Source organism: Prosopis cineraria, unplaced genomic scaffold, assembly GCF_029017545.1.
Source record: "Prosopis cineraria cultivar Desert tree isolate PC_DT_omini unplaced genomic scaffold, ASM2901754v1 PC5, whole genome shotgun sequence".
Taxonomy (NCBI): Eukaryota; Viridiplantae; Streptophyta; class Magnoliopsida; order Fabales; family Fabaceae; genus Prosopis; species Prosopis cineraria.
In genome coordinates, this window is record NW_026555336.1 from 21,527,946 (window position 1) to 21,555,338 (window position 27,393).

The following is a 27,393-nucleotide window of genomic DNA, read 5'->3' on the forward strand; positions in this document are numbered from 1 at the left end:
GGTCCACATCCTCTCACCATTACAATCATTTTTCTTTCTGGATGTAATATATGTTGGGCCGCCCAACAGTTCCAAGAGAATATATATATATATATATATATAAGTGATCTTAATCCAAAACTTAAGGCATTGAAATTATGAGTGGCTATAAGGGAACTGGAGAAGTTTGGTTACGTAATAGCAACAGTAATACACGAGAGGTACGTAGAACATTGTAAGGGGAAGTTGATGGAAGGTCATTTTAGGGTTAGATGAAGATGATGAGGGTCCCATGCATGGACCCCACAGGGTTGAAAATGCGAGCTAGCTCTGTGTGCTTTGTGCTTTGTTGCATCCCTTTTTAAAGAAGGTGGTGAGAGAGAGAGAGGGGGGGGGGGAGGGAAAGGGATAGCTATTGCAGTTAAAGTTACATTCTCTCATTGATCCACTGAGAGATCAACAACGTAACGCTTGAGAATAAAACGAAGAAGAAGGCGACGCGCATAGAAGAGTTTAATTAGTAGTTTGTGATACTATGGGTCACCATACTTGCTGCAATCAACAGAAAGTTAAAAGAGGGCTTTGGTCTCCCGATGAAGACGAAAAACTCATTCGATACATTTCCACTCATGGCTATGGCTGCTGGAGTGAGGTTCCAGAGAAAGCTGGTCTCTCTTTCTATATATATATATATATATATATTATAGCTTGTTCCATCGAGTTCTTCATTCGTTGATTTTGATTCGATTAAACCTAGGAGAAAACAATAAGTCATATGTTTGTGTCTTTTTGCAGGGCTTCAAAGGTGTGGCAAGAGTTGTCGATTGAGATGGATTAATTACTTGAGGCCTGATATTAGAAGAGGCAGATTTAGTCCTGATGAAGAAAAGCTTATTATAAGCCTGCATGGGGTCGTAGGCAACAGGTAATTAATTCATCTGTGTGTGTGTGTGTGATCTCAATTAATCATCATCACTCTCTCGATCTCATTAATTCTGTATCATTGATTACTCATTGAAAGTATAAATTAATTACTTCAATTCATAATCTCCTCTTCAATTTCCAGACTCTTTCCCTTCAGGTTTAATTTTGAGCTGCCAACTTCGGCAGAGCCCAACTAATTTTCCCAATAATTATGATTATATCATATATTAAACTCATTTCAGATTGCTATATTAAAGCAATTTAATTATAAATGGTACTGATTTTAGACGAATTATTCCTTATATTAACTGATATTTCAGATTGTTATGTGAGAGAAATTTGATTATAGAGGGGACTGATATTGTTACTGACGACAAACTTAGCTGATGATCAGCTATGTAATAAGATACAGTTTCTGTGAAGTTATGCAAGCAATGATCTCAGTGAGAAAATTACTTTTCTACTTTATAATCTCATCCTCTAAAATTCATCTTAATATTTATTTCTTGAATATTGTTATCGAGTATTATTACATTCATCATTTCATGCCACATTTTTCACTCACACGCACAAGCAATTCCCAATTACGATTTATTACTTTTAGGTCTCTGATTTGCATTGGATTGTCGACAAATTAAAGATCAATGATATAGTCAACTTTCTCTTTAACTTAAAGAGAACAAAGGATTAAATTACTAATTAATTGTGCTGTGTGTGTGTGTGTGTGTGTGTTTTTTTTTTTTTTTTTTTGCATGTGGGTGATGCAGATGGGCTCACATAGCTAGCCACTTGCCCGGCAGAACTGACAATGAAATAAAGAATTATTGGAATTCGTGGATCAAAAAGAAAATAAGAAAGCCTTCGTCTTCAACCACTACTACTACGCAAATTGTGAATGATCATCATCATAATCCCCAATTCAGTCATAATAGTAATAATAATAATCCCAATGATCAACTTCACTTTAACTACACCACCCAAGATCATGACCTACTCACCTCAAAACGGCCAATTCAAGATGCCTTATTTTCTCCCACCTGTCCCTTGTTCATGTTCGACACCAGTACTTCACTGCATCATGGGATTACAACAACAACCTCAGACATAGTCAACAACAACAATGGTACAGTAGCAGCAGCAGCAGAAGTGTTCCAAGATGGTACTGTAAGTTTGATGAGCTCTGGGAGTTGGAATTTGAGTCAACATCATCTTGTTCTTCGTCATTCTTCTGCGACGACAACTTTTACAGGCGTGGACAGTGCTGCTACGACAAATACCAATTATAGTTTTCCACCTTTGATAAAGAACATGGCCAATGATAATCATGTGCAAATAGAATCATGTTGTATAGAGGAAGAAGGAGATATAGCAGCTATGGAGTGTTTGAGGAGGCAAGATGATCAGTTGAATAACATTGATTGGGTGGAGACGACAGGCCAACAACAATGTCCTAACTTCTTGTTTTGGGACAATCTTGGTGGGGATGAAATTATGGCGCCAGGTTCATCATCATCAAATCCGCTTTCTTCTTTTCCATCGTCCTGAGAAAAACAATGATTGGGAAATTTGGAAGACAAGTGTGTCCCCACACACACTCTGATAAATTTTCCCCTCTTTCTCTCTCAAGCTTGTTACTTATGAGATAACTTACTGTTACTGACTTTTGAAACGACATGGATGGTGGTCCAGCGCAGGCTTTTCTGAAACTTATTGCAGATATTTTGAGGTTGCTTTTCTCCTTTTTAAAGCTTTTGTTTTTTTTTTCCCTCCTGGTTTCTGATAAGAAAGATTGTAAAAAGTGAGTGAAGGTAATTAAATAACCTTGCGTGCAGTAGAACATTTTCAATTGGGTATTTGACTATCACTGTATACACATGTCTTTATTGGTTCTTGGTTATGGTAATTGAGTTGATTTTTGCTTTTAAATTACATGGCCAGCATGCAAATGTCATGGAAAAAGATAGAAAGAGAGAGGATTCTTTCCGAGTAGTTAGAATTAGATCGATGATCTCCTGTATTTTTTAAATACAGTTCATCTATCTAATTTGTTGTTACTTAAAATAAATTTGAATTCGGGTTATTATGAATATTTCACCATGATATATTGTTGTTGTTAATTATTTGATGTGTATATAACTTCTATATCTAATTGTGATATATATATATATATATATATATAATAAGCCAGACGTGAGTCCTACTAAACGATTATTCAAGCTATTTTAATATATTGCGGTAAAAAAAAAAAGCTATTTTAATATATAAAGGATGAATCTCAAGTACAGTTAAAACATAAAATTTAGGATTAAGCTGTAAAAATATCCAGAAATTTTTCTTTTCCAAAAATTACTGGTATCTTTAAGTTAATAATAATGATACATGAGTACCCATCAACTTTATAAAAGAGGCTAGCTAACCTTTTCCTAATATATTAAAATAACCTAACTTTGACCATTAAGTTTTAAGTATATAGAACTTAACGGATTGAAAAATGTTGACATCTTTTTTAAAGTTAATGGATACTCATACATTGTTAACTTAAATGATATTAGAAGCTTTTGTAAAAAAATGTTTTAGATATTTTAGCACCTTAACTCTAAAATCTAACATGATATCGAAACCATAAAATTTGAGAGATCTTTTAGATCAAAAAAAAAAACCAGAGAGCTTTAAAAAGCAAGTTAAAAAAATAAATATTGAAAAAAGGTGAAAAAAATGAAGAGACGGAGTAATGAACATTGTAAAAAAGGGGGAAAAAGCAGAAAGAAGGGTGAACGTGAAGATTGTAAAAAGAAAATGAAGAAATGCAAACAAAGTGTTAATGGACTTAATGCTACTAAAACTTCAAGGGGTAAAAATCTAAATAAAGATTAAAAAAGTAAAAACTGTTAAAAAAGTAGTGGTGGAAATATTAGGGTGCATGCAAGTCCTGTATATATTTAACAGCTGGAATATAAATTAATTAAGGATATACGTACCAATTAGAAGAAATGAGTCCCACGTAGCACATAGCTATATTTATTATTTTAGTACAATGAAAGGCTTAAACATAGTTATTAATATATAAAATGCAACGCTTATCCAGTACTCATGGATAGCTTCAATATTATAAACTTATAAAAATATAAAGAAGAAAGATAAATCTTATTTATTGAGCAAGAAGACTCAATTTTTTTTTAAATAAAGTTGAAAATTCTAGTGTTTTATATAGTTGCATTAACAAGGGTTAAAGAACATTTTTACCTATTCACTATTCACTCAAAAATATTTGATATCTTAAATTTAAATGTGATGTAATTTTTCTTTGAATAGTTACAAATAGTGCATTGGGCATCCTGTCATTAAAAAAATTTACTTTAACCATTAGCTGGTTTAAAATTTGAAAAAAGATCTAAAAATGACATAAAGGGACCCATAAAATTTCACTTAAGTAATTAAATCCCCTAAAATACATATAAATAACATAATACAAATATTATTTTTTGTCCACATAAAAGACCAGACACGATTTTCACCAGCCATTATTTTGGAAATTAATTGATATTGATTTTCTTATCATATGGTACTTATTTGCAGTTTAAATTGTCTTTTTCTGTAATATTTTAAGTCTTTTTTTATATATAATTTTTCAGTCAACTAACGATTAAAGTTAATTTTTTTAATGGCATGATGCTTTGCACATTATTTTCAAATACTGAAGAAAAAAATTGTACCACATATAATTTTAGGATACCAAACACTCTTAAAGAAATAGTTGAAAGGTAAAAATATCCAATAATCCTAATAACAAATATTGTAGATTTTATATGTAATTAATTTTTTATTATTTTAAAATAAATAATTTAATTTGCACAATAGTCAAAACCAAAACCAAAATGCACGGTTCCTTTGAGAAAATGACCAGTTAATTTATTACCCAAAGAATAAAAACTGGTTAATTTGGCCACATCCTATTGCCCATACTTATTAACAGAAATTTTTATTTGTAATTGTTTGAATAGATATTTATAATTTATTTCATACGAAATTTTGTTAGGGCCTAACTATCATTAATTGATTCCTTTGAGACCTAACTGTTATTTTCGCTTATAATTATAATTTCCATCATAAAGCGTTGTGCATGGGTAACCCCCTACGCATCCCATGGTATGACTATTTATGAAATATTACATGCACGCCATTTCTGGAATATGTTAATTATATGACTTACTATTTATGAATCATATATGCATACTTTATATATGCATCAATAGAACTCAAGAATTTACATCATATGCCTGGCTGGTTATTAAGGTTACAAGAATGTCAATGATTTAGGTTGGTGCAAATAATAACGTATATTTGTATATACTACGAGCTCAAGTCATGAGGCATAATTATCTTATAACTCATGATAAACCGTGACTTTAATTTATATCAACTTTATTTTAATTTGATTAAAAAATTATATTTTGAGATTGCTCTATTTCTTAGTCCTTTTAAGTTTTGTTTTTGCTGGTATACGTGTGCGTTTCATGCATCCTCCACATTTTATTGGGATATGAATAGAGGCCTCAAATATCACTTTGTTGAAATTTTACCCATACCTTTTTATCTCTAGATGGCAGGGGGGAAAAACTAGAGGCCTCATATTATAATTAACTTGAGCTCGAATAAATAAATACATAAACATAAAAGTTAATGATATATATAAAATTAATTTTCAAATACTTAATAAAAATGCAATTAAAATAATAATTGATTATAACAACTGACAACTTTGAAAAATTAGAAAGAAGTGATGTATACGACAAATGAGATAAATAAAGCATGCCTGTTCACAATAAAAAAATAAATAAGGAAATGGAAATGAACTAATGGTAATATAAAAAAGGAGATATATAGTTATATTTTACAGAATATTTTTTTCCCCTGAATTTTTTAGAAGAATGGAAATTTAATCATTGATCATTTTTATTTAATTATCAAACTCAATTAATTAAATGGTAGTTAAGCTTGGTCTAATCACTCTCTACTTTTCATTCGCTTTGGAAGGAGAAAATATATTTTAGGTGTTTGTTTCACTTTTATCATCAACCTATTTTGATTTTCTCTAGAACTCAATTATCCATTGTCTTTAATGTCACAAATTCATACCACATGCATGCATTTGTGTATGTCTCACTTTTTCTTTTAAAAAAAACCAAAATAAAAGAGTGTGAGAAGGCAGTCTAATTACATACAGTTTCAACAACTTAATTATAATAATTAGAATTAACTTGAATTTGGATTTAGTGAGTAGTCTAAATCCACTCACTCCATGAATGTTTCAGGTGTTAAAATAATAATCATTTGATTTAATCGAATGGTTGTTAGAGATTTTGATATATAATACTCAGAAAATACGAAATACCAAATTTCAAATTTTTTGAAGAGACAATATATGTGAGGACCGTTCTGATCACGAGAATTGTTTTGAATTTTTTGCACAAAATATATCTTGATAATTTTTAAATATTAATAAAATTTAATGGCTGTAATTGAGACATTCATTAAGTAGTAAATTTTGGCTACTTACCAAAATCAAATCTTCTAATATTTGATTTTATAAATAACTTTAATTATATACTACTGCAACAAGCTGCAATCTGACAGTCTTGTAAAAAAATATTTTTAAAGATGCTTTCAATGGACAGTAAAAATCACAATGTGGTGAACTAACATTTAAATTTTATTAGGAGATGTGTCCACATTTTGTATCCAATTGTGCGCTGAACATTATGGCCTCCAATAGGGAGGTATTTGTGAGCAATCAAATGCCAATTGTGTTTGCCAATTAAATCAGCATGTCTAGTTCTACTTTCCTTTATTTCTTATTTCTCTATGGAAGAAAAAGAAAGTGATGGTGCGTGCTTGAAATCAACTTTTTATAGTCAGAGTCATGATCTCGTGCTTTGCTTCGGCTTCAAGCGATTCTAGATTTAAGCCCCATATTAGATGAATTTAACTAAGTGATCAACCAGTTTAACCCGTACGTAATACCAAACTAATTAATTAATTGCTGTCTGGGACCATTTGACTGACTTTTTGAATTAATGATCTTTCAACATTATCCCACAAATATTTTGCTTCACCTCAAATGCATTCAAAGCATGGCATCATGTTCTTGGAAACCGATATTTGATCTCGACTCTTGATCAAAATGTGGTTTTAACCAAAGTAATATGAGAGTAATTTTATCTTCAAAGTTGCAAACAGTTCATTGAAAACCAAACCAACACTAAGACATTATTCTCTTCCTGATTCATAAACAATGATTTTCCATTTGTTTTTTTTTTTTAACATCAGAATTAGTGATGATTAATTGGTGGTGAAATTTCTTAACACTAAACCTCCACAAGTTTTTCTTTTTATTCTCATTATATATTAGAAAAAGAAACTATATTATTAAAATAAGGTAAAGTCAAAAATTAATTAAATTTTCATACAGAATTAATGAGTCATAAAGTTTTCTTTGCTTCTAACAAAACATGTTGAAAGTGGTGAGTTATATAAATAGAATTGGTGGGAACATGTAAATGTCTGTGATGAGCCATGTTCAAGGAAAGGGGGGATTAGAATCAGAAATATTTAAGCTAATTTTTGCCAAAAAAAAAAACACGCACACACATGTGGTGTTTATTTAGGTTTCAAGGGGCAATTGAGCAAATTTGAGTAAAAATTTTGAAGTATTATGTTTACAACCATTTCCCTCATCATTTTCATCCATCCCATTGTTGAAGAGATAAGGAAAGAGTTGCTTTCTCAGTTCAATCAATGCTGGCTTAAAAAAAACGACGTTATCAAAAGCCAACGCCAATCATGGTTAGTAGATGCTGGTAGTTGGATTTGTTTAAGGCAGAATTGTTTTGGCCTATTATAATTTGAAAGGTTTTTGATGCCTCTTGTAACACCTTAATTTGAAAGGGCAAAGCATAAATTATTCTTGATAAGAAATAAAAGTTCATACATAGAAGGGATCCTTTTTAAAATGATCCTCCAAATAGATTTCCAAAACGCATTTCCAATGAAACTTAAATTTCCAATGGAGGGAAGGAGAGGGGAGGGGAGGGGAGGTAATAATTAAATTACCATTATATCCTTGTACAATAATATATTTTTTTTAACATTTTATCACACAAATCTATTTTACATATAAACTCAAATTGTATAATTTTTTTTAAATTACCCTAATCTTGTTAATTTTTTTTTACTTCATCACCCCAAATAAGTAAATTAAATAATACTATTAAATAATCTTATTAGTAAATTAATCTAATATTAAACAATATTTTGCGAAAAAATCAATGAAACTAATGATTTTATACCCTCAATAATTGCACAAGACAATGCTAGTCCTTAATAATAATTGAGCAACAATCGTCATCATTAATAACAAAATATATTGGGCAATAGCATCTAATATATTGATCATGCTTAAGAACCACATTTTGACATCTAGCTAACAAAATATACAAAAATTATCAATAAAAGTCATCATCTAATTAGAACTATAAAACATCCTCATTATCACATCCTTCCGTACTGGTGCTGGACATTGAGTTGCTGCTCTAAGCCTATCATTATCAGCCATAAGAAACCAATACATGTCAGGTAATCTTGCAGCATCAATCCCACACTCTTCAAGCATTTTTCAAAGTTCTTCACCTGACAATTGTGGCACCTTCTTGAAACTTTGTCCTATTATCACATTTCCTTGTTGAATTGCCTCAGCCACAGCTAACACCGCTCCTGTCAACTCATTTAGACTAGGCTCCTTCTCCTTAGACACCCTCTTTGTCTTCTTACTACATGCACTATTCATAGTGGGTGAGTGCTCTTGGTCAGGTGAGTTTTCTTGTCCTGGTGAGATTTCTTGTCCATCAAGCTCAACATTAATTGTGGCTCTATTTTGTGAGACAATATTATTAATGTCATTGACGGTTTCAGTGACTTCTTCCTGAGAATGACAACTCTTTCTCTACTCACGGGCTGTCTCACTCTCATCTCCATTAGCTCTATCTACTCCATATAATATCATCATTTTTTCATAGTTTGGAAAAGGAGTAGTTCTCCACAATGCTGCTTTAGGTTTAGCCTGAAACAAGTGAAATTACAAAAGCAATTCAATTGCAAATGCACACTTTTTCATTTTCAAATAATAATATAATCAATGCATATGTAAGAAATTTACCTCAATTAATGCATCCCAAACTTCAGGCTCAGCATCCCATACTTGAGTTATTGGATTCCAAGCGAACCCACTCAAACTTTTGAAAATATCATAAACATCTGAAAAGTTTCTCTTTAAAGTCTTCCATTGATTTTTCACCTTTTCCTTGTCAATTTGTTTACCGAATAAAGCACTCAAATATTTACATATATTATCATAAGCTGTAGTTGTAAAAGTGCCATTAACTTTGTGACCCTTATTATATTCATTCATGAAAGCATCAATGAGGGCATCATCCATTAATCTTGTCCAGTTCACAATCTCCTTATTATTGTTTGGTGCCATCCTATCACATAACAATATAATCACATAATACCAATCCCAATATGAAAAGCTAATCAAATTTCAATAGCAAACTAAACCTCAATTAAAGTCAATATAAGTCAATGTAATAATACAACATATTTAAATGTCTATAATGATACAATAGAGTCTAACTTATTGGGAAAATCAAAATTCAATCATCAAGTTCATCCTCAAGAGTAGCCAGATGTTCCTGATAATCTGCCCACATCTGATTGGCTATATTTTCTCTAATAAGTTCACTTCGAGCAGCCTCATTATTGTCCCCTCTTTGAGCACGATTATTATCATTTCAATGGTTTTCTCTTGCAAGAACAGCATCAACTTCCTCTAAAAGATCTTCAATAGGGTCCATACTCACAAGGAAGTTATGAAGAATGCAACATACATATATTATCATGTTTTGTGCTTTGATTCCATATGTAGGTTCAGTTGCATTGGATAGAATGGAAAATCTTTTTTTCAAAACACCAAAAGCACGTTCAATGGCATTGCGTAATTTTGCATGTCGAAGGTTAAATAACTCTCTATAATTTAGGGGGGGATTCCGTTTTGAATATTCTTTCAAATGATAACAGACTCCTCGGTAAGGTGTTATAAGTCCTCTTGTTAACATGAATCCAGCATCGACAAGGTAATATTTACCTATCATAAAGGAAAATAATTACTATAATAATTTTACATTCACAAATAAAAACTTTATCAAAATTGGTAAAATATTTACCTTCAGGAATTATAAGCTTATCTTCTCGTGTTAATGCATTTTTAATGATTCTTGAGTCAGATGCAGTACCTTCCCATCCAGGGAGCACATAAGTGAACTTTAGATCAAAGGTACATGTTGCTAAGACGTTCTGTGTCAGAAATTCCTTCCTACCACGGTATCTAGGAGCATCTAAAGAAGGCACCTTGACTCGTATATGTGTTCCATCAATAGCACCAACACAATCCTTAAAATATGGGAAGAATTTCTTATCTTTTTCAATTTCAGGAAGGATGGTTGAGCCATTAGGTTGAACAAGAAATTTTTCTTCTAAGTCAATGATAGCTGTCAAAACTTGATGAAAATGACGACTAATTGTCTCACCAGAACGCCTAAACCAAAAATTCACTTCACGATTTTTTGCATTGTGCGTCAATATATATAGAGTTTTTGCAACCATTTCTTCCACACTTGACCATCGCGTGGGTTGCAGGCCAGCCTCTCTTTCTAACATACCACATAATTCTAAAAAAGTTCTAGGAGTCATTCTAATGATATTTCGACTAGAGGGACAATCACTAATTCGGCTCATTATTTCATCACGTACCATTTCTCTCTTGCCACTCAAACTATAACTTATTTTTTTTCGAACATATGTCACTTGCACATACTTTTACAAGGACACAAGCAAGAAGAGCTGGTGCTCTTCGACGCAATTCAAACCAATATTGCACCAGTAAAAGATTTTTAGATTCCTTGCTCATCTAACAAAGCAATCAAGAAGAATAATGGAAATCAATAAACAAGCCACAACATCATAAATAAGAGCAAAAGATTCAGTTTCATCAGCAAAAAATAATGATCATATATAGTACGAGCAGAAAACAAGATTTATGTGACTCTATAGATTCTAAACTTAGCAATCTCAAGACAGAAGCAAAAGAACTAGCAATATTCAATGCAATATCACATCTGAAACACGAATAGTAAAGACCCTTCTTAATTTGAAAGACACTAGAGTCTCACCGCTCTATCTAGTTAATAATATATACGTCAAAATATAATATGACATTGGATTTCTTCAAGACCAAATTGAAGGGCGATGACCAGATAAAAGTAAAGCATTCAACTGGATCATCCCCAATTGAACCTCCGCCCCTCCCCAGCCCAATACATGCTAAAACAAAGTTAAATAACCACACCTTCTAACATGCAAAGCTTGCAACTTCCGAGTTTCAAAGATCAGTATAATTTACAGTGTCTGGGAAATCGATTCTGGCGAAAAGAAAACAAAAAATATGACCATCGGGTTCGAAGAAAGATATCATCAATTGAAATTGGCTACAGTGAATGCCACCATAAACCAGGAATGCAAGTTCTTTGCTTTCATCCGATGATCAAAACATCAATTTTATAGCCCTAAATAGACAAAAAAAGCACAAAATTTTACAGGGAAAAATGAATGCGCATGGACCAAATTACCGTAGAAGGAAACTAAAAGGTAGAGATGATCACAATCTGTGATCGAAGAAGCCAAGGAGACAAATTTCCCTGTAAATCTATATCTATCATTGCCCCATACCAGACCCAACTTTTACAAAACAACTAGAACAAAGATCAAAGCCACACATCTGACGGGATAAAGAAAACAGAGCAATCACAGATCTCAGAACAGGGTCCGAACGGAAAGAAAAAAATGAAGAACGAAGAAGAAAACCAGGATGAAGCTCAAATCAAACATAAATCAAGCAGATCGATTCAAAGAAAAGATAGACCGAGCAAATGTGAGGAAGAATCTGACCTGAGAATGCACGGTGAGAGCTTCAAAGAGGAGGACCTGATGGGACGATGCACGGCGGGGCTTCGAGCACGGCAGACCAGAAGAATGGAGAGAGCTCCGACAGACCGAGAAGAAGACCTGGAGGACGAGACAAACCGAGCTTGTGGAAGAAAAAGAAAGCCAGCGAGCTTCTGCGAGTCAAACGTTTTCATTAGGTTTCAAGGGCAATATCATAATTTTATAAAAATAATGAGGGCAAATTAGTCAACAAATTTAACTCTCCCTCCAAAAAACCCCAATTTGGAGGGAGCTAAAATGAGGGGAGGGGAGGGGAGCCAAAATTTTGAATCAAATGAAAGATATGGAACCCCTCCCCTCCCCTCCCCTCCATTTACCTCCAACCAAACAAGCCCTTAAATAACATGTAATCATAATATATAGTGGAACCACGGTTTGAATGGAGAGGCTGGGCTTGTCCCTCCACGAGTGCAAAATATCGGGTCCCAAAGCACCCGATTTTGTTTGTTATTTTCAATAACGCTTACTATTATAAAATATATATTGTATGTCTCTCAATTTATATTATTTTTTATAAAAGTGATATAAAAAATAGAGACAATGACAATTTTATAAATAAATGTTAAATATATAAGACTATCAATGTTTCTTTTTTAAAAAAGCGATATGGATAAATTATCTACATTGCTTTTTAAGAAAGCAATGTGAAAAATGTCCAAAAATTAATAATTTAAAATAATTTATATTTTACAATTGACGTCATGTTTTTTTTAAAAGCGACGTGATAACTTACCATGTTCGCTTTTTTTAAAAAAGAAACGTGAATTGTAAAAAATAAATTATTTTAAATTATTAATTTATGAATATTTTCACATCCTTTTTTTTAAAAACGGCGTGGTAAGTTATCTAAGTCATTTTTTTAAAAAGCAACGTCAATCGTAAAAAATAAATTATTTTAAATTTTTAAATTTTGAAAATTTTTCATATCATTTTTTTAAGAAAAGGGACGTGGATTGTAGAAAATAAATTATTTTAAAAAAGTAATATGGTAAGTTATCCACATCACCTTTTTTGAAAGAGACGCATTGTAGAAAATAAATTATTTTAAATTATTAATTTTTAAATATTTTTCACATCATATTTTCTAAAAAAAGTGACTTAGTAAGTTATCCACGTTGCTTTTTTTAAAAAAATGATGTGGATTTAAAAAAATAAATTATTTTAAATTATTAATTTTTGAATATTTTTCACATCATTTTTTAAATAAGCGACGTGAATTTCAATCAACTTTTTTTAAATCATATCGAGCTCTTCCCTTGCTCCATCATTTTGTATTTTGAAAACTAACACCTCTTCCTCTTTCCCTTCGATAGCAACATATCTCTCTTCTCCTCCCCATTGCAGATCTCTCATTTCCTCCACACAACAACTCTCTTTTCTCCTTCCTACTGCATCAAGACCCACAGCATTGAGATCTATGGTTGACAACTGAATAGAGACCCAAGGCTAGCATTCAACAATGAACATTTGACAGACAACCCTCTCTTCTCTTCATCTCCTCTTCCCCCCATTCGATGGACAGCTTTGAGACCCATAGTTGAGATCCATGGCTTTTCCTCCTCTTTTCCCTAACCAAACAATACATTTTTTCACATACCTTTTTAATATATTCATAAGCTCAACTAGGTCAATCCATGTTAAATAAGCTGGACCACACATTTGCACCTTCTTGACTAAGGGAATTGCTAGGTGAACCATGATGTTAAAGAAAGCAAGTCGGAAATGCATCTCAAGCTCACACAAGGCTGATACAATTTGACTTTGTAACTTCAATAACTTGTTAGAGTCAATCACTTGAATGTAAATAGATTTGAATAAGAAACACTAGTACGAAAAATGCATTTTTTACTACAGTTAAAATGCATTTTTTGCGATAGAAGAAGCTGTGTAGTAGAAGATCATGTGATAGTAATGGACATTTTTTGCCATAGGTTATGCAGAATTGTGGTGAAAGATGCCATTTTTTGCCAGAAGTCCCAGCTCACCTATGGTGAAAAATATAGTGGTAAAAAATGTCATATTTTGCCACAAGTCTCAACTCAACTGTGGCAAAAAATGATATTTTTTGCTACAAGTACTTGCTTACCTATTGTGAAAAATATGTCGTCCAATGCATATCTTTTGCCATAGGTTCCAACTCACCTGTGGCAAAAAATAGTATCTTTCGCTATAGGTCTGATCTCACCTATGGCGAAAGATGCGTTTGTAGGTGCATATATAGCAACAATTATGGCTACAACTGTTGCCATGCATGCATCTTTTACCATAGTTATTGTTATAACTGTAGCCGTAAATATTATATTTCTTTAATAGAATCACCAATTACGATATACATCTTTTACATACAAAACCTACATTAATACATAAACAGTAGCTCCAGACACTAGTACAAATATATTTAGTGCAAACATATGAACTAAAAGTCAACATTTTTAATACAAATATTTAGAAAGTTTCTACTCTAATCCTGTTAATTTTAAGAAAAACATAGACCACATGTTGCAAATATGTCTCAACTCTTGCTTAGAATATGGCTCTAAACGTTAGAAGTGCTACAGATTAAATAACAATATATGTATGAATAATAACTCAAGTATATGGCAAACATCATGATTATAAATCATAATTAACAAATTATTACTTGATCAAATGAGTGAGTGATACCTTGAGTGATGATTTCATATATGAAAATCATCACATAATAACCGCGTTCTATACTTCTTGGTTGTTGAGGACACTATAAAGAAAATAAAAATAATTAAATTTATTATATCAATAATATAATCTTCATTCTAATTAGGGAATAAATTTGAAATACTTACTTGCATTAGTACCTACTTGATTTCATTTTTTTTTCTTGTCAACCATTTTTGCTAATTTCCAATATGTCACTAGAAATTTATTTACCAAATATACATAGTTAGAAAATATTAAATACATGTTATTAATAATACAAAATAGAATTATTCAAAAACTTATAATTCAATCAAAGTCTTCATATTGTTGCTTATTTTCCTTTGTAGTGAACAAAACTAGTATATGGTATTTTCACATGGGCAAATGACAGGAACCATCTAATGATTACTACAATATATTAATTTATATTAATATCACATCATTAAGGAAATTTTTTTAAGGGATGAAATTAAAATTTAATACCTCTCAATAATTGGTAAAAACCAGCAGCTCTTCTTTTGATCGTATATCATCTTTCTAATATAATAAGCTCTTTGGTTTACTTTACCACATGTAGTTAAAAGTGGAGACAAGAACCTATAATTATTATCGACATAGAGTTCAGTACATATTTTGTGGAGGTACATTTGATAATAAGAAATACGTTGGAAATAAAAAATATTAAATATTAATTTAGAAATAAAAATGAATACTTACAATAACAATTTGAATTATTCTCAAGTCTTACCACTAAAAAATAATAAGATCATTAATGTCTTTTCTGCTGACTCTGAACATAATATGCTTCCCAATGATCTTGTCAATTATGGTTATTTCATCAAAAAATTCATTCATGTCAACTACCACCAAAGCCAACTGTTTCAAATCATCTTACACCGGTTGGGGCTTGGAGCCCAGAGATTCTTTTGATTGTAAAAGTTCCTATAATTAATATATAATGAAAATTAGAAATACCTATGATAGTAATTAAAAAATAAAAAATTATAATATTTTCATACCTCTTCAGTAACCTGTTGGACTTGCTTTTTCAACCAATAATTAAATTATACTAAGCTTTTCCTATTGTTTACACCTCCTCAATAGGGAATAGGACATAAGCATTAGCATCCACAACCTCTTCAACCATCACCTTTACTTGGTTATGTTGTATCTGCTATTGGTGGACTATAATTGCATGGTTTTATACTTTTTCATATGCAACTACTCGTTCGCCATGATCCTTCACATAAAGTATGCATGGTACTCCTTGATCTGATAGGCTAGGATCACACACTGGATCTATAACACCATATTTCGGTGCTTATTATGGTTGCATCTGTAAATTACTAATCGTTGATTGTATTTCCATTATCATGCTTAACTTGCATTTTGCTATCATCACTTGCACTTGTTGTATTGGTATAAGATTAGATGGTGGAGGTCCAAAATATTTTCTTATACCCACGCCTTTTAGAACCCCCTAACATGGCTGGGGTGCTCTTCACTCCCTAAGGCCATGGTCAATATATTCTTCTTACCAATAGACATAAAGATCTCCTCAGAGGATGCTTCTGTAAGAGCATCCTAAAGCATACAAGTAAATAGAAACCAATGTAGTTAAAAAATTTCAATCATATGATTAAGATATTGACTATAAAAATACTTACAATTTTCTCAACCACTTTTCTAGCCTCCAAAGAAATAAATTCTCCCTTTTTATTCAACTATCCTCTCTTCTATGCTTGAGCACGATTAACAGGAGATGGAGGAGAAATTTCTTCAATATTATCAACCCCCATTGCTTGTCTTTCAGCTTCTCACTTCTCTTGAGTCATTATATTATAAATATATACATACTTTCCTTGAGACATAGTATGGTTGTATAGATTTTTCTTTTGATGCTCTTGCCCTTTTTAACTTTTTTCCTGTTAACAAATAATGAAAAACATTTGTTAAAAATGAATCTTTACCAATACTAAACAAATTATCATATTCTTGTTTCACTTACCAAAAATTTAGGATCATGTCTACTGTGAACAAATTTCATCCACATGTCATAATCAATGAATGGATATTTCTTCTAAGATTTTTTCATGTCGACATCATTATCACTATCATCATTTATTGCCATTCTTAGGAAACACATATTTTTTTGGTAAGTTTGAACTTAAAGTCCTTCCATCGATCTCCAACATATTTTAACCACTTGTCCTTTAAAAATAGAGTTTTCTTGATATCATAAGTAATCTGTAAAGTAACACATGTCAACAAAGAATTTAGTAACAATATATATGTCAAAATAAAAAGTAAATGTGACATATGACAATTAAAATACCAGTATAGATTCCCAAACATCATTTCTGTCACTTTCATTTACATCATCCTACTCTTCCTCCAAGATGCTAAATTTTTGATGTGCCACCAAACTCACAAAACTCTTAAAAATATTTCCTTTCTTATCAATTGGTTGGCCTTTGTCATCAAAATCAAGATAAATTTTTTCATTTATTTTGGGCTAATTTAGTAAGTTGTGTGGCCCTCTTTTACCTCTTTTAGAACTTGTTTTATCAGCAACAAGATTATCCATGTTTTTTCAAAAACAAGTAAGATACATAAAGTTAGTAGCAAAAAATATAATAAATTTAAACTAATGTAAAAATGAAAGAATTAAAAACAAAACTAAATGAATAAAAAAGATCCTATAATATTGTGTTACTATTGTAAAAATGTTTTAGTTTTCCCATAAACCTTCATCATGGTCAGTTCTAACGTTATATGTTTGTATCATCTTCTACATCTAATAGGGGAGGGGTTGGCACAAAAGGAGGAATCTTTTCAATATCAAAACTTGTTTCATCATTCTCACTATGAGTAAGGAGACTTTTTCCCAATAGAACCACAGACAACCTCTTATTAGCTGGATAAGTAACATAAAAAACTTGTTTTGCATGAGTTGTCATTATAAAAGGCTTGTCCTTATGTTTTGTCTAATTAAGGTCCACTAAAGTAAAACCCAACTTGTCATGTTGAACACCGTTCTTAATATCAACCCCCCTACACTTAAAAATGGGCACCTTAAATTTGAAGCAATCAACTTCCCATATCTCTTTAATGACCTTAAAATATGATGAGAATGCCAATGTTAGATTTTTATCTTTTGCACTAGAAAAATAAGTTGCCTTAGCCATTACCATTATCCTATCATTTTGCATTGTGCTATTATTATCTTGTATTTTTGTATAGAATGAATATCCATTAATGTCATATGCACTTTAAGTTGTAACATCAAAGTTAGGCCCACTAGCTAGCTATCTTATTATATTCAAAACAATAGACTTTCTATGATCTTCCTTTATCCTTGCTGTCGCACTCAGAAATGCGATGCAGACGACACAAGAGCGGAGGTTATGGCCTTCGGAAGGAAGACCGGAGAAATGGGAGTCGCCACCAAGATTTTGAGGAAAATCTCGAGAAACCGTTTAAAGGTGGATAAGGATGGTTTGTGAATTCAAAAAAAGGTTTGGGAGTCAGTTGAGTGTGAGAAAGGTGTTAGGCACCCCACAACATCCATTCGTGAGAACGGTTACCTAAAGTTTGTTGTGTAATATTAATATGGTTTTAAAATTATTTTAATTATCCCTATTATATTCATGTGTTTGATACAAAAATGATAACAATTAAGCGAGAAATATTTATTTATTTACAGGGAGCACTTGACTCAGAATCTGGCTCTAAGGCCTATGTACCATGTGATAGGAATCAAAGTCCACATAGTTCAAGATTAAAAGTTTGTTTGTGAAAATATTTTTTTTGAAGAGAAATTAGTTATAAATAATTCACCATTTTGCAAATAAAACAATTTTTAAATTTTTGATATGTGTGTTTTAAATTGCAAAAAGTAATTTAATTTCAATTATTTTTTTAATTTTTGAATTTTTGGAAAAGAAAAGGATTTAAAATTATTTTTTTATATTTTATGATTGGAAATTTAATCGCAATTCTAGTAGAGTCTTATTGGCTCATATGATAATGCAATCATTCTAAATAGTTACGAAGATTTCAAAATCTCTCACAATAAAAGAATTAAATTTATTTATATGTTAGTAATAATTTATTTAAGCATGCATATATATGTTTTTAGAGAATTTTAATCATCATACCTGTAAAGCCTTATTGACTTTTACGGTAATATGATTATCCTAAATATTTGAGGAGATTCAAAATCCTCACACCATAAAGGATTAAATATTATATATTTTAAATATATTTTAATACGTAATTGTATAATTCATATTTAAATATAGAAATCATAATCGTTATACCTGCGAAGTCTTATTGACTCTCGCGGTAGTACGATTATCCTAAAGGTCTACAGATATTAAAAAAAAAATCTCATATGACCAAAAGATCTAATTAGACAAGATGATTATAATTTAAATTTATTAATTTAATTAATTAAAATCATAAAAACATTTATTATTTTATTTACAAAATTCATTTATTTATTTACCATATAAATTATGAATCACAATATTTGCGAGGATTTATTATCCTACACAATAATGTGATTAATTTAAGTTTCTATAAGGATTCTTGAAATCTCATATGAGACTTAAATATTTATTATAAGATTGATTCTCATACCTGTAAAATATTATTGATTTACACGGTATGAGATCATTTCAAATTTAAATGCTTGCAGAGACTCTTGAAATCTCACACTACAAATAAACCATAAGTATATATATATACACACACACATATATATATCTATCTTTTTTCCTTTTTATAAGAAAATCATGACAGCATATGGGAATATAAAGCACCATGATGTATATGTATGTTATTAGCCATGATTATTGGTATGCATGAATAAACTACTACAAATGAAGAAAGATTAATGTAAAGCATTTCACTTCAACCATGTCACCTCATGTTGCATTATTCTAAATCATGGCAATTGAAAAGTTTGAAAGGTAATTTGAGAATTAACCATGTAAAACTAAATGTACCTTAGACATATTGGATATCTTATAATACTACTTTTTGATGGCATCCATAGCACACATCCTTCCAAGCTCAGAGTCCTTCCTAATTCAATAAGTGTAGTTTTCAAAATGGTATATTGGTCAAGAGTGCTACTAATCTCATGGGTCAACATTCTAACATGCATTCTAGATTCTTTTTATGTAAGGGTAAGTCCCATCTCCCTGTTAAGCTCCTCAACCATGTTCTTGAGAATCAGCTCACGAGTTTTCGCACTCAACAGATCAGGAATAATATGGACAACCATTAGTGCAGCTAATAAAATAGAATAAACTTAAGCACTTGTAGTCCTCATCCGTCTATGAAAACCATGAGTCTGTGCTAGTGATTTTCATGATCTATTCCTCTTGGTCATATAAAGAGCAGCTTTGCTTACCCTAACAACAAGCCTGTGTTTGGAAGAACCAGTAAGGAATGTGAAGGAAGTTCAAGAACCTCAAGTACTCATGTCTCCACGGGTTACCGAAGGAGACAATGTTAATGCCATTGACGAAGAAGCCATTTGTGATCTCCTTGTTTGTTTTCTTCTCTTCTCGATCTCTTCGTGTTTTCTGCTCTGATCTCTACTCTCAGTTTCTGTTATTCTTTCTCTCTCGTTCATGCTCTGTTTTTTCTTCCATTTTTTCTTCGTTTAGTTTCAGTCTTCTCTTCCAGTTTTCTCTGTCTCTGTTTCTCCAGAAAAAAACTCTCCCTCTAATCTCCGTCTCCTTTCTCCCTCAATCTCTATTTTTTACTTCTGATCTCCATCTCTTCTCTCTCTTCAGCATTTCCTTCGTCCCTGTTTTTTCTTTGTTTTTCACTCATCTCTCACTCTCCCTCTCCTTCTCATTCTCCACCCTTTTCTTCTCTTTTTCTTTCGTCTCTGTTTTCTCATCTAGTTTTTATGCACTCAGTCTCTCTCCCCAGTTCTTCGTGTGTTCTCCGTCTCTCCCTCCTCTAGTCTCCCTCCTCTTTTCGTTGGTTTTTTGCTCTCTTTTTATGCTTCCACTTACGTGCATGCTGCGTTTTCTCATTCTGTTTCTTTTTTTGCTTGCCGAAAGTGTATGTATAAATGCTGGTTGCTTGCTGCTCCTTCAGCTCTGTTTGCTGTGCATGCATGCGTCTAATCTCTTTTTGCATTTCTGTGTTTTTCTCTGTGATCATAGCTTGCTTTCAGGGTCTTGCCTTCTGCTGTGCGTGTGTTTCTGGTTCTCTTTTTTGTGTTTTTTGGCTTTCTTTTTCCTTCTGTCGTGTCTAGTATTCGTGTGGTTTTACTTTTGTATGTGTGTTGCTATTGCTATCTGTTCTACTTTTTTCTCTGTGCCGAAGGTGTGTGAGTTTTTTGTTTTGGCTGTCACCAAGCTTTACATTTTTTTTTTTTAATTTCTTTTCTTTTTCTTTTTAGATTAACACGCACACAAATATATGTATATTTTTTAAGGAGAGAAATTTAACTCTCAAAAGTTGACTCCCAATTTTTTTGAATGATTGGGATAATTTAGATAGAAATTTTAAAAGATTTAAACAAGATTTTTTTATTTTGTTAAAATATAATCCTAAAAAGGATAAAATTTTATTTTTATATTTTTATATTTTTTTGGTTATTTATTATTATTTTTATTAAATTTAAAAAATGCCCGGGCAAAATACAGTGTTCAGAGTTACCCCTCTTTACTTGTTTCTTATGTAAGTATATGAAAAAATGTGTTTTTGAATTCTTACATAAGTGACAAGTAAATATGGAACATGTATTTTGATTGGCCATGCAATACCTATGAAAAGACCTAGTTGCCCCTTACAAGATATGATTAAATGCAAGACTATTGCATAAAAAACATAATGACATGATTTGATTTTTTTTTAGCAATGTGATGAGGTGATGTGATGCAAATAAAAATGATCAAGTAAAACATAGAAAGATGCTGCAAACAATTGACAATGATCCAAACACAATGCAAGACTATTAGATAACAAACACAATAAAATGATTTTTTTGATTTTTTTTAGCAATGTGATGCGAATGAAAATGAATAGATGACAATAATCCAAACAAAATATATGTTGACTAGATACCCCCTCTTCATTTGATTTCTAAGTGAGAATTTCATGAGATGATATTCTTCTCTTAGAAATGAATGAAGAGAGAAACATGTATTTTGTTGGGAGGGGCAAGACTTTTACGAAAACCTAGATCATTTGATTGATAGGCACCTCTCTTTGCAAGGCTGCAAGTAGATAGGAAGTGCCTACCCATATAGAGCTTTTGGTGAGTACCTGTCTTTACAGGGCTTTGAACGGTAAGGAAGTACCTAGCCATGTAGGGCTTTTGGTGAGTGCCTGTCTTTACAGGGCTTTGAACGATAAGAAAGTGCCTAGCCGTGTAGGGATTTTGGTGAGTACCTGTCTTTACAGGGCTTTGAACAGTAAGGAAGTGCCTAGCTATGTAGGGCTTTTGGTGGGTGCCTGTCTTTACAGAGCTTTGAGCGATAAGGAAGTGCCTACTCATGCAAGGCTTTTGGTGCATGCCTATCTTTACAAGGCTTTAAACAGTAAGGAAGTGCCTAGCCATGTAGGACTTTTGGTGAGTGCCTATCTTTACAGGGCTTTGAACGATAAAGAAGTGCCTAGCCGTGTAGGGATTTTTGTGAGTACCTGTCTTTACAGGGCTTTGAACACTAAGGAAGTGCCTAGCCATGTAAGGCTTTTGGTGGGTTCCTATCTTTATAGGGCTTTGAATGGTAAGGAAGTACTTAACCATATAGGGCTTTTGGTGAGTGCCTGTCTTTACAGGGCTTTGAGCGGTAAGAAAATACCTACCCATGTAGAGCTTTTAGTGCGTGCCTGTCTTTATAGGGCTTTGAATGGTAAGGAGGTGCCTAATCATGTAGGGCTTTTAGTGAGTGCCTGTCTTTACAGGGCTTTGATCGGTAAGAAAGTGCCTACCTATGTAGGGCTTTTGGTGCGTGCCTGTCTTTATAGGGCTTTGAATGGTAAGGAAGTGTCTAGCCATGTAGGGCTTTTGGTGAGTGCCTATCTTTATAGGGCTTTGAATGGTAAGGAAGTACCTAACCATATAGGGCTTTTGGTGAGTGCCTGTCTTTACAAGGCTTTGAAGAATTGTGCCAGTCGGTGCTAGGCTCTAAGGGCATGAGAATAGGTTTCATCTCACATGGAAAATATGAGAAACTCACAAGTGAAGCTTATTATGTCTTTTCTTACTTGGGTTCTGGAAATTTTTGTTTTGCCCCAATCCAAAGGGCACACTTTCTATGGCAACGTATGTAATAGGGTAATGTGCAATGCGTGAGTTTTTTTTTTGTTTTTTTTGTTTTTTTATTTTCCCCAACATAAAGAGAGGCAAATTTTTGTGTTGAGCATGTAATGGATGAATAATGCATAATGCATGATTTTTTTTTATCAAAAGTTCAATTTTTTTTCTGCTCTCAATTTAAATTGTGGCAAATTTGATGCAATGCATGCCATAAGTGATATGGAAGAGTGAATGATTTACTTTTGATTTGCCCCAATCTAAATTGTGACAATTTTTATGTGAAGTATGCAATGGGTGGATAATGCATAATGCATAATAATTTTTTTTATTTGCCCCAATCTAAATGGAGACAAATTTTTGTGTTGAGCATATAATGGATGGATAATGCACAACGCATGATTTTTTTTTATATCAAAAGTTCAATTCTTTTTTTTTTTTGCCCCCAATTCAAATTGTGGCAATTTTTATGTGAAAGATGTAATTTTTTGTTTTCAATTCAATGTGAAGATATGGAATGCTTAATGCATTTAAAATTGTAAAATGTATTTCTTTTTATTTGTAAGATTTTGATGCGAGAGGGAAACAAAACTTGAAATTAACAAAATGCTAGGGTTCTCTTAGTCATTTACAACAAGAAAGTTGTTTCTCCCCAATGAAATTGCAAGTCAATGACTTAACAACTTTTGCCACAAGAATTGGACACGAAGGGGTCACACTTTCAAATATTTAAAACTGTTTATTCCTCTTAGATTAAGAATTTTCAAGACAATTTGTTTGCCCATATAAAATTCTTGTTAGTCATGGATGTTTCATCTTGTCTATCTTTATCATCAATGCTTGTATAGCCAATAAGTGAAATTAGCACTAATTTTTATTTAACAATGTCAATGTAAACAATTATTGTAAACAAATGGTTGTGTCTGAAAATGAAATGGAGTGGCCAATCAATGGAATGTTGTGAATTTTTAAAGGTGTCCCCATTTAGGTGCAGGAAACGTATGAAGAATAGGTATCACGTGGATAAGCCAAAGTGTGAAGTGGCAAATGATGGAATGGTAATATTAAGAACTTCCTAAATTTTATATGATATATCTTTGGATAGTATAGAGATGGAAGGGAATGAGTATGGAAATTAAAAGAGGGGTCCCCTCTTTGTTTTGTATGTCCCTTTGAAAATGACACAATTTTTGAGTAAAAGATCTTATGTTGAGCTATAAGCTTGCCCTAATTTCAATAATCTGCATCTTAAAATGATCTCCAATAAGAAAACTACCCTGATTATATTCAAACAAGTTAAATCTCAATGAGGACTTATGGGGTTTGTAATGTGGCTTGGGTAAATAGGCTTATAAAATAAAAGGATATTTGGCTCAAAAATTTTGTGCCCTTATGTAAATTCTTCCTTCAACCTTTTCTTCTTCTACTCTAACATAAAATTATGCTAAAATTCACCTAACAAGAGAGGATATTTAGGGATTTTGATATAGTAGAATAGGATAAAATTGCGGGTTGAGGATGAAAAGGATGTGTTAGTCTAAACATAGGTGCAAAATCATAATGGAATTTTTTTCGACATGTGATCTTGCAAGACTTGGCATTTCTATGGAGTTATCATTAGGAAAGGAAGAAAAATTCATTTTCTATTTATTTTTTCTTCTTCTTTTGTTTTCCTTCCTTCCCTTTTTAATTTTCCTCTTTATGTCCCATTCAATGAGTGAATGCTAATGGAGGGATAATCTTTTTTTTCTAGCAATAGGAATGCCTTTTTTCCTTTTTTTTTTTCCTTTTTTTATTTATTCTTAGCTCTTAAGCTTTGCTTTCATGAGCTTGGAAATATAAAGAAATTATTTGAATGGATAAATCTGGAGGGTTAAACGAAAAAGTTTTAATTGGATGAAAGAAGGTCTTGATCCTCTCTTGAAATTTAAAAATTCAGTATAAACATATGTTTGAGTACCTAACCCCGGTGGTATTTGTAAACAGGTGGATGCAAGAAACATTACTCCTAGCTTAATATGGGTGACTAAGGAAAATTTCTTCAAGATTTAGGAAAATGAAAAAAATGCCTCATATCTTTGACTTAACTTGCTAATGAGCATGTTATCTTATCTCTCTAATTAGTCTCTTTTTATCTTTATTTCTTTTTCTCTCTGTTTTTTTTAATTCATTCACTTTGCTTCATATTTTCATGAATTAAGGGCATTTTTCTTCAAGTTGATCTTTTCCCTATCCATTGTGGTTTTTTTTTTCATTAGGAATACCAAACATTAAGGGAATAATGCATAGGATAAGAGAAGTTTTATGGTCAAGGGGTAGAACAAGCAAACAAGGGTGTCAAATGAAAAAGTATAATTACAACATTGACAAAATTAAACAAGATCGTTACCAGTGATAGAGTTTGACCATACAGTCATGAAGATAAGATATGTTAGAAACAATATCTTTGAATTCTCTCTTCAATAGTGAATGGTCTTATTGATGAATGTGACATTTGGGCTTGATTCCTCTATTCCCTCTCTTTATTTTGTAATCCTCACAACTTGATTAGAAAAACTATAAACCCTAAGTGAATGTTAGCATCCACATCTACCATATCATTTTTTGTGGTCAAGGCAAGGGTATGAAAGTAGATTGTGAAATGTTGGTGTGCTTAGAATGGATGAGATAATGACAGTAGGCAAGGGGCAAGAAAATAACTGGCATTGTGGCAAGTAAGGTGGGGGACCTTGACCTTCCTATGTAAAGGATCAAAAAACAAAATCCAATATGTTAAAAATTTCAAAGTCTTTAATCATGACATGTGATATGAAAATGAATAGATGCAAATGCATTTGTTTCTTATATATGGCCTTGCTCAAATGAATGATTATTGTGGAATCAAGTGGGGGGTAGGAATGGGAAGATGTATATAAAAAAAATTTATTTATTTACAACTTTTTATGGGTGTAAGGGACCAATTTGAAATAATTTTGAATCTCACTCAGAGATGTAAGGTTTGTGATCGAATTGGGAGAATTTTTTTAATATAATTTTTGCTTGTTGTCTTAAGCAAGTGTCACAATGGATGCTTGTTTAAGCCTTAAACCTTGATGCTAAGGAAAGCACAAGATGATTCGGCAATGCCTATAAAAGGGTTTAGGTATTGAAAATGTCATAATTTTATGCATTCTCTTAAGTAATTACAAGGCTACCTCGTTTATGCCAAATAAAATTTCCTTTCCTCTATATGCTTATTGCATTATAAGAAAATGAAAATAACTATTAACCTACAAGAGACCAAAATCCCTACATGATTAAAGTCATGAGAGTAATAGCCTTATAACTTGTTATTTTTTTAAGGAAAGAAAAAAATTAAGGATAGTTGGTTTTTAGTCATTTATGCATAAGAGTCAACTAATTTTTGTTAAACAAAGCTTAATTTGTCATTTGGGTAAATGAAAAATTTTCAATCTCCTACAGGTGCTTATTGCACTATAGAGGGAAAGAATTAATAATTAGCCTATGAACAGTCAAAACTAATACATGGCTAATGTTTCACTTTTAAAATGAAATGTGTTATTTTACCCTACAACAAAAAAGTTATTTCATGAAAGTTAGCTGGAAAAATGCATCAACTCTTCAATGTTATGAAATGAATTTATAGTCACTGGGGTTAAAGACCCATGGGCAAAGCTTAGTTATTTAATGCTAGCACCATCCTTGTGACACATTAACATTAATTAGTGTAATGACATTCAATACCTGCTCTAGCATAAGGTAGCATGCACAAATGATATGTCATGATGATGATAATGATGTAATAAAACATGCTCTCACTTTGTGTCCTATTATGAAAGCTTAAGTTTGTTTATCTTTATAATCATCAGGTATGAGCTAAAATGGTTGGCTACTAGTTTTCATCTAAAACGTGTAGCTCCAAGGTAGATTTATAGTCCTGATAGATAAAAGGTTCCCAAGATGCCCTTACCACACGGCGAAGACCTTACTTAGTAATTTTGAGCCTCCGAGAACATAAGCTTTTCGGGGACCAAATTTATTGAGTAAGTAACAGCTTAGGTGAGACATTCATAGTAACCTTCGAGAGTTCAAAAACTCTTCAGGGAAACCATTAATAACCTCAAGTAACTTATGATATTCACATTGTGTAAATGTACATTGTGTGATAAGAGCATGCAAGCATGTTATCTTATTGCTATATGCTACCCAACCCTCAACTATTAATCAGATCAAACAAAGAGACAATTATATGTACAGATAAAAGTCTTCTATCCTAGGATTTATTCCGCATGTTATTTATCCTAAGACATGTTATGAAAAGCAAAAAGAGATAGGAAAGAGGAAAAGAGGGGGGAAAAGCACAAACAAATTAAAAAGGATAATAGTAATAAAAAAGAAAAACGATA

The 27,393-nt window shown here is 32.0% G+C and overlaps 3 protein-coding genes across 4 annotated transcripts; 1 reads left to right on the top strand and 2 right to left on the bottom strand.

Moving 5' to 3' along the window:
* The first annotated feature begins 388 nt into the window (after nt 1-388).
* On the top strand, nt 389-2,884 carry LOC129312023 (myb-related protein 330-like). 2 transcript variants are annotated; one of them, XM_054954567.1, is made up of 3 exons: nt 389-647; nt 775-904; nt 1,671-2,884. In XM_054954567.1, the coding sequence occupies exons 1-3, from the start codon at nt 515-517 to the stop codon at nt 2,446-2,448; spliced, it is 1,041 nt and encodes a 346-aa protein (XP_054810542.1). In that variant the 5' UTR covers nt 389-514; the 3' UTR covers nt 2,449-2,884. The 2 variants fall into 2 exon arrangements, with proteins under 2 accessions (XP_054810542.1, XP_054810543.1); XM_054954568.1 differs by having other exon boundaries at nt 389-626.
* A 5,722-nt stretch (nt 2,885-8,606) lies between these two features.
* On the bottom strand, nt 8,607-9,448 carry LOC129310577 (uncharacterized). Its single transcript, XM_054952464.1, has 2 exons — nt 9,116-9,448; nt 8,607-9,019 (listed from the first exon to the last, which is right to left on the bottom strand). Exons 1-2 carry the CDS (start codon nt 9,437-9,439, stop codon nt 8,903-8,905), a joined length of 441 nt encoding a protein of 146 aa, XP_054808439.1. The 5' UTR covers nt 9,440-9,448; the 3' UTR covers nt 8,607-8,902.
* A 301-nt stretch (nt 9,449-9,749) lies between these two features.
* Nucleotides 9,750-10,830, bottom strand: LOC129310776 (protein ALP1-like). Its single transcript, XM_054952693.1, has 2 exons — nt 10,182-10,830; nt 9,750-10,102 (listed from the first exon to the last, which is right to left on the bottom strand). The coding sequence occupies exons 1-2, from the start codon at nt 10,768-10,770 to the stop codon at nt 9,750-9,752; spliced, it is 942 nt and encodes a 313-aa protein (XP_054808668.1). The 5' UTR covers nt 10,771-10,830.
* Between the last annotated feature and the right edge of the window lie 16,563 nt (nt 10,831-27,393).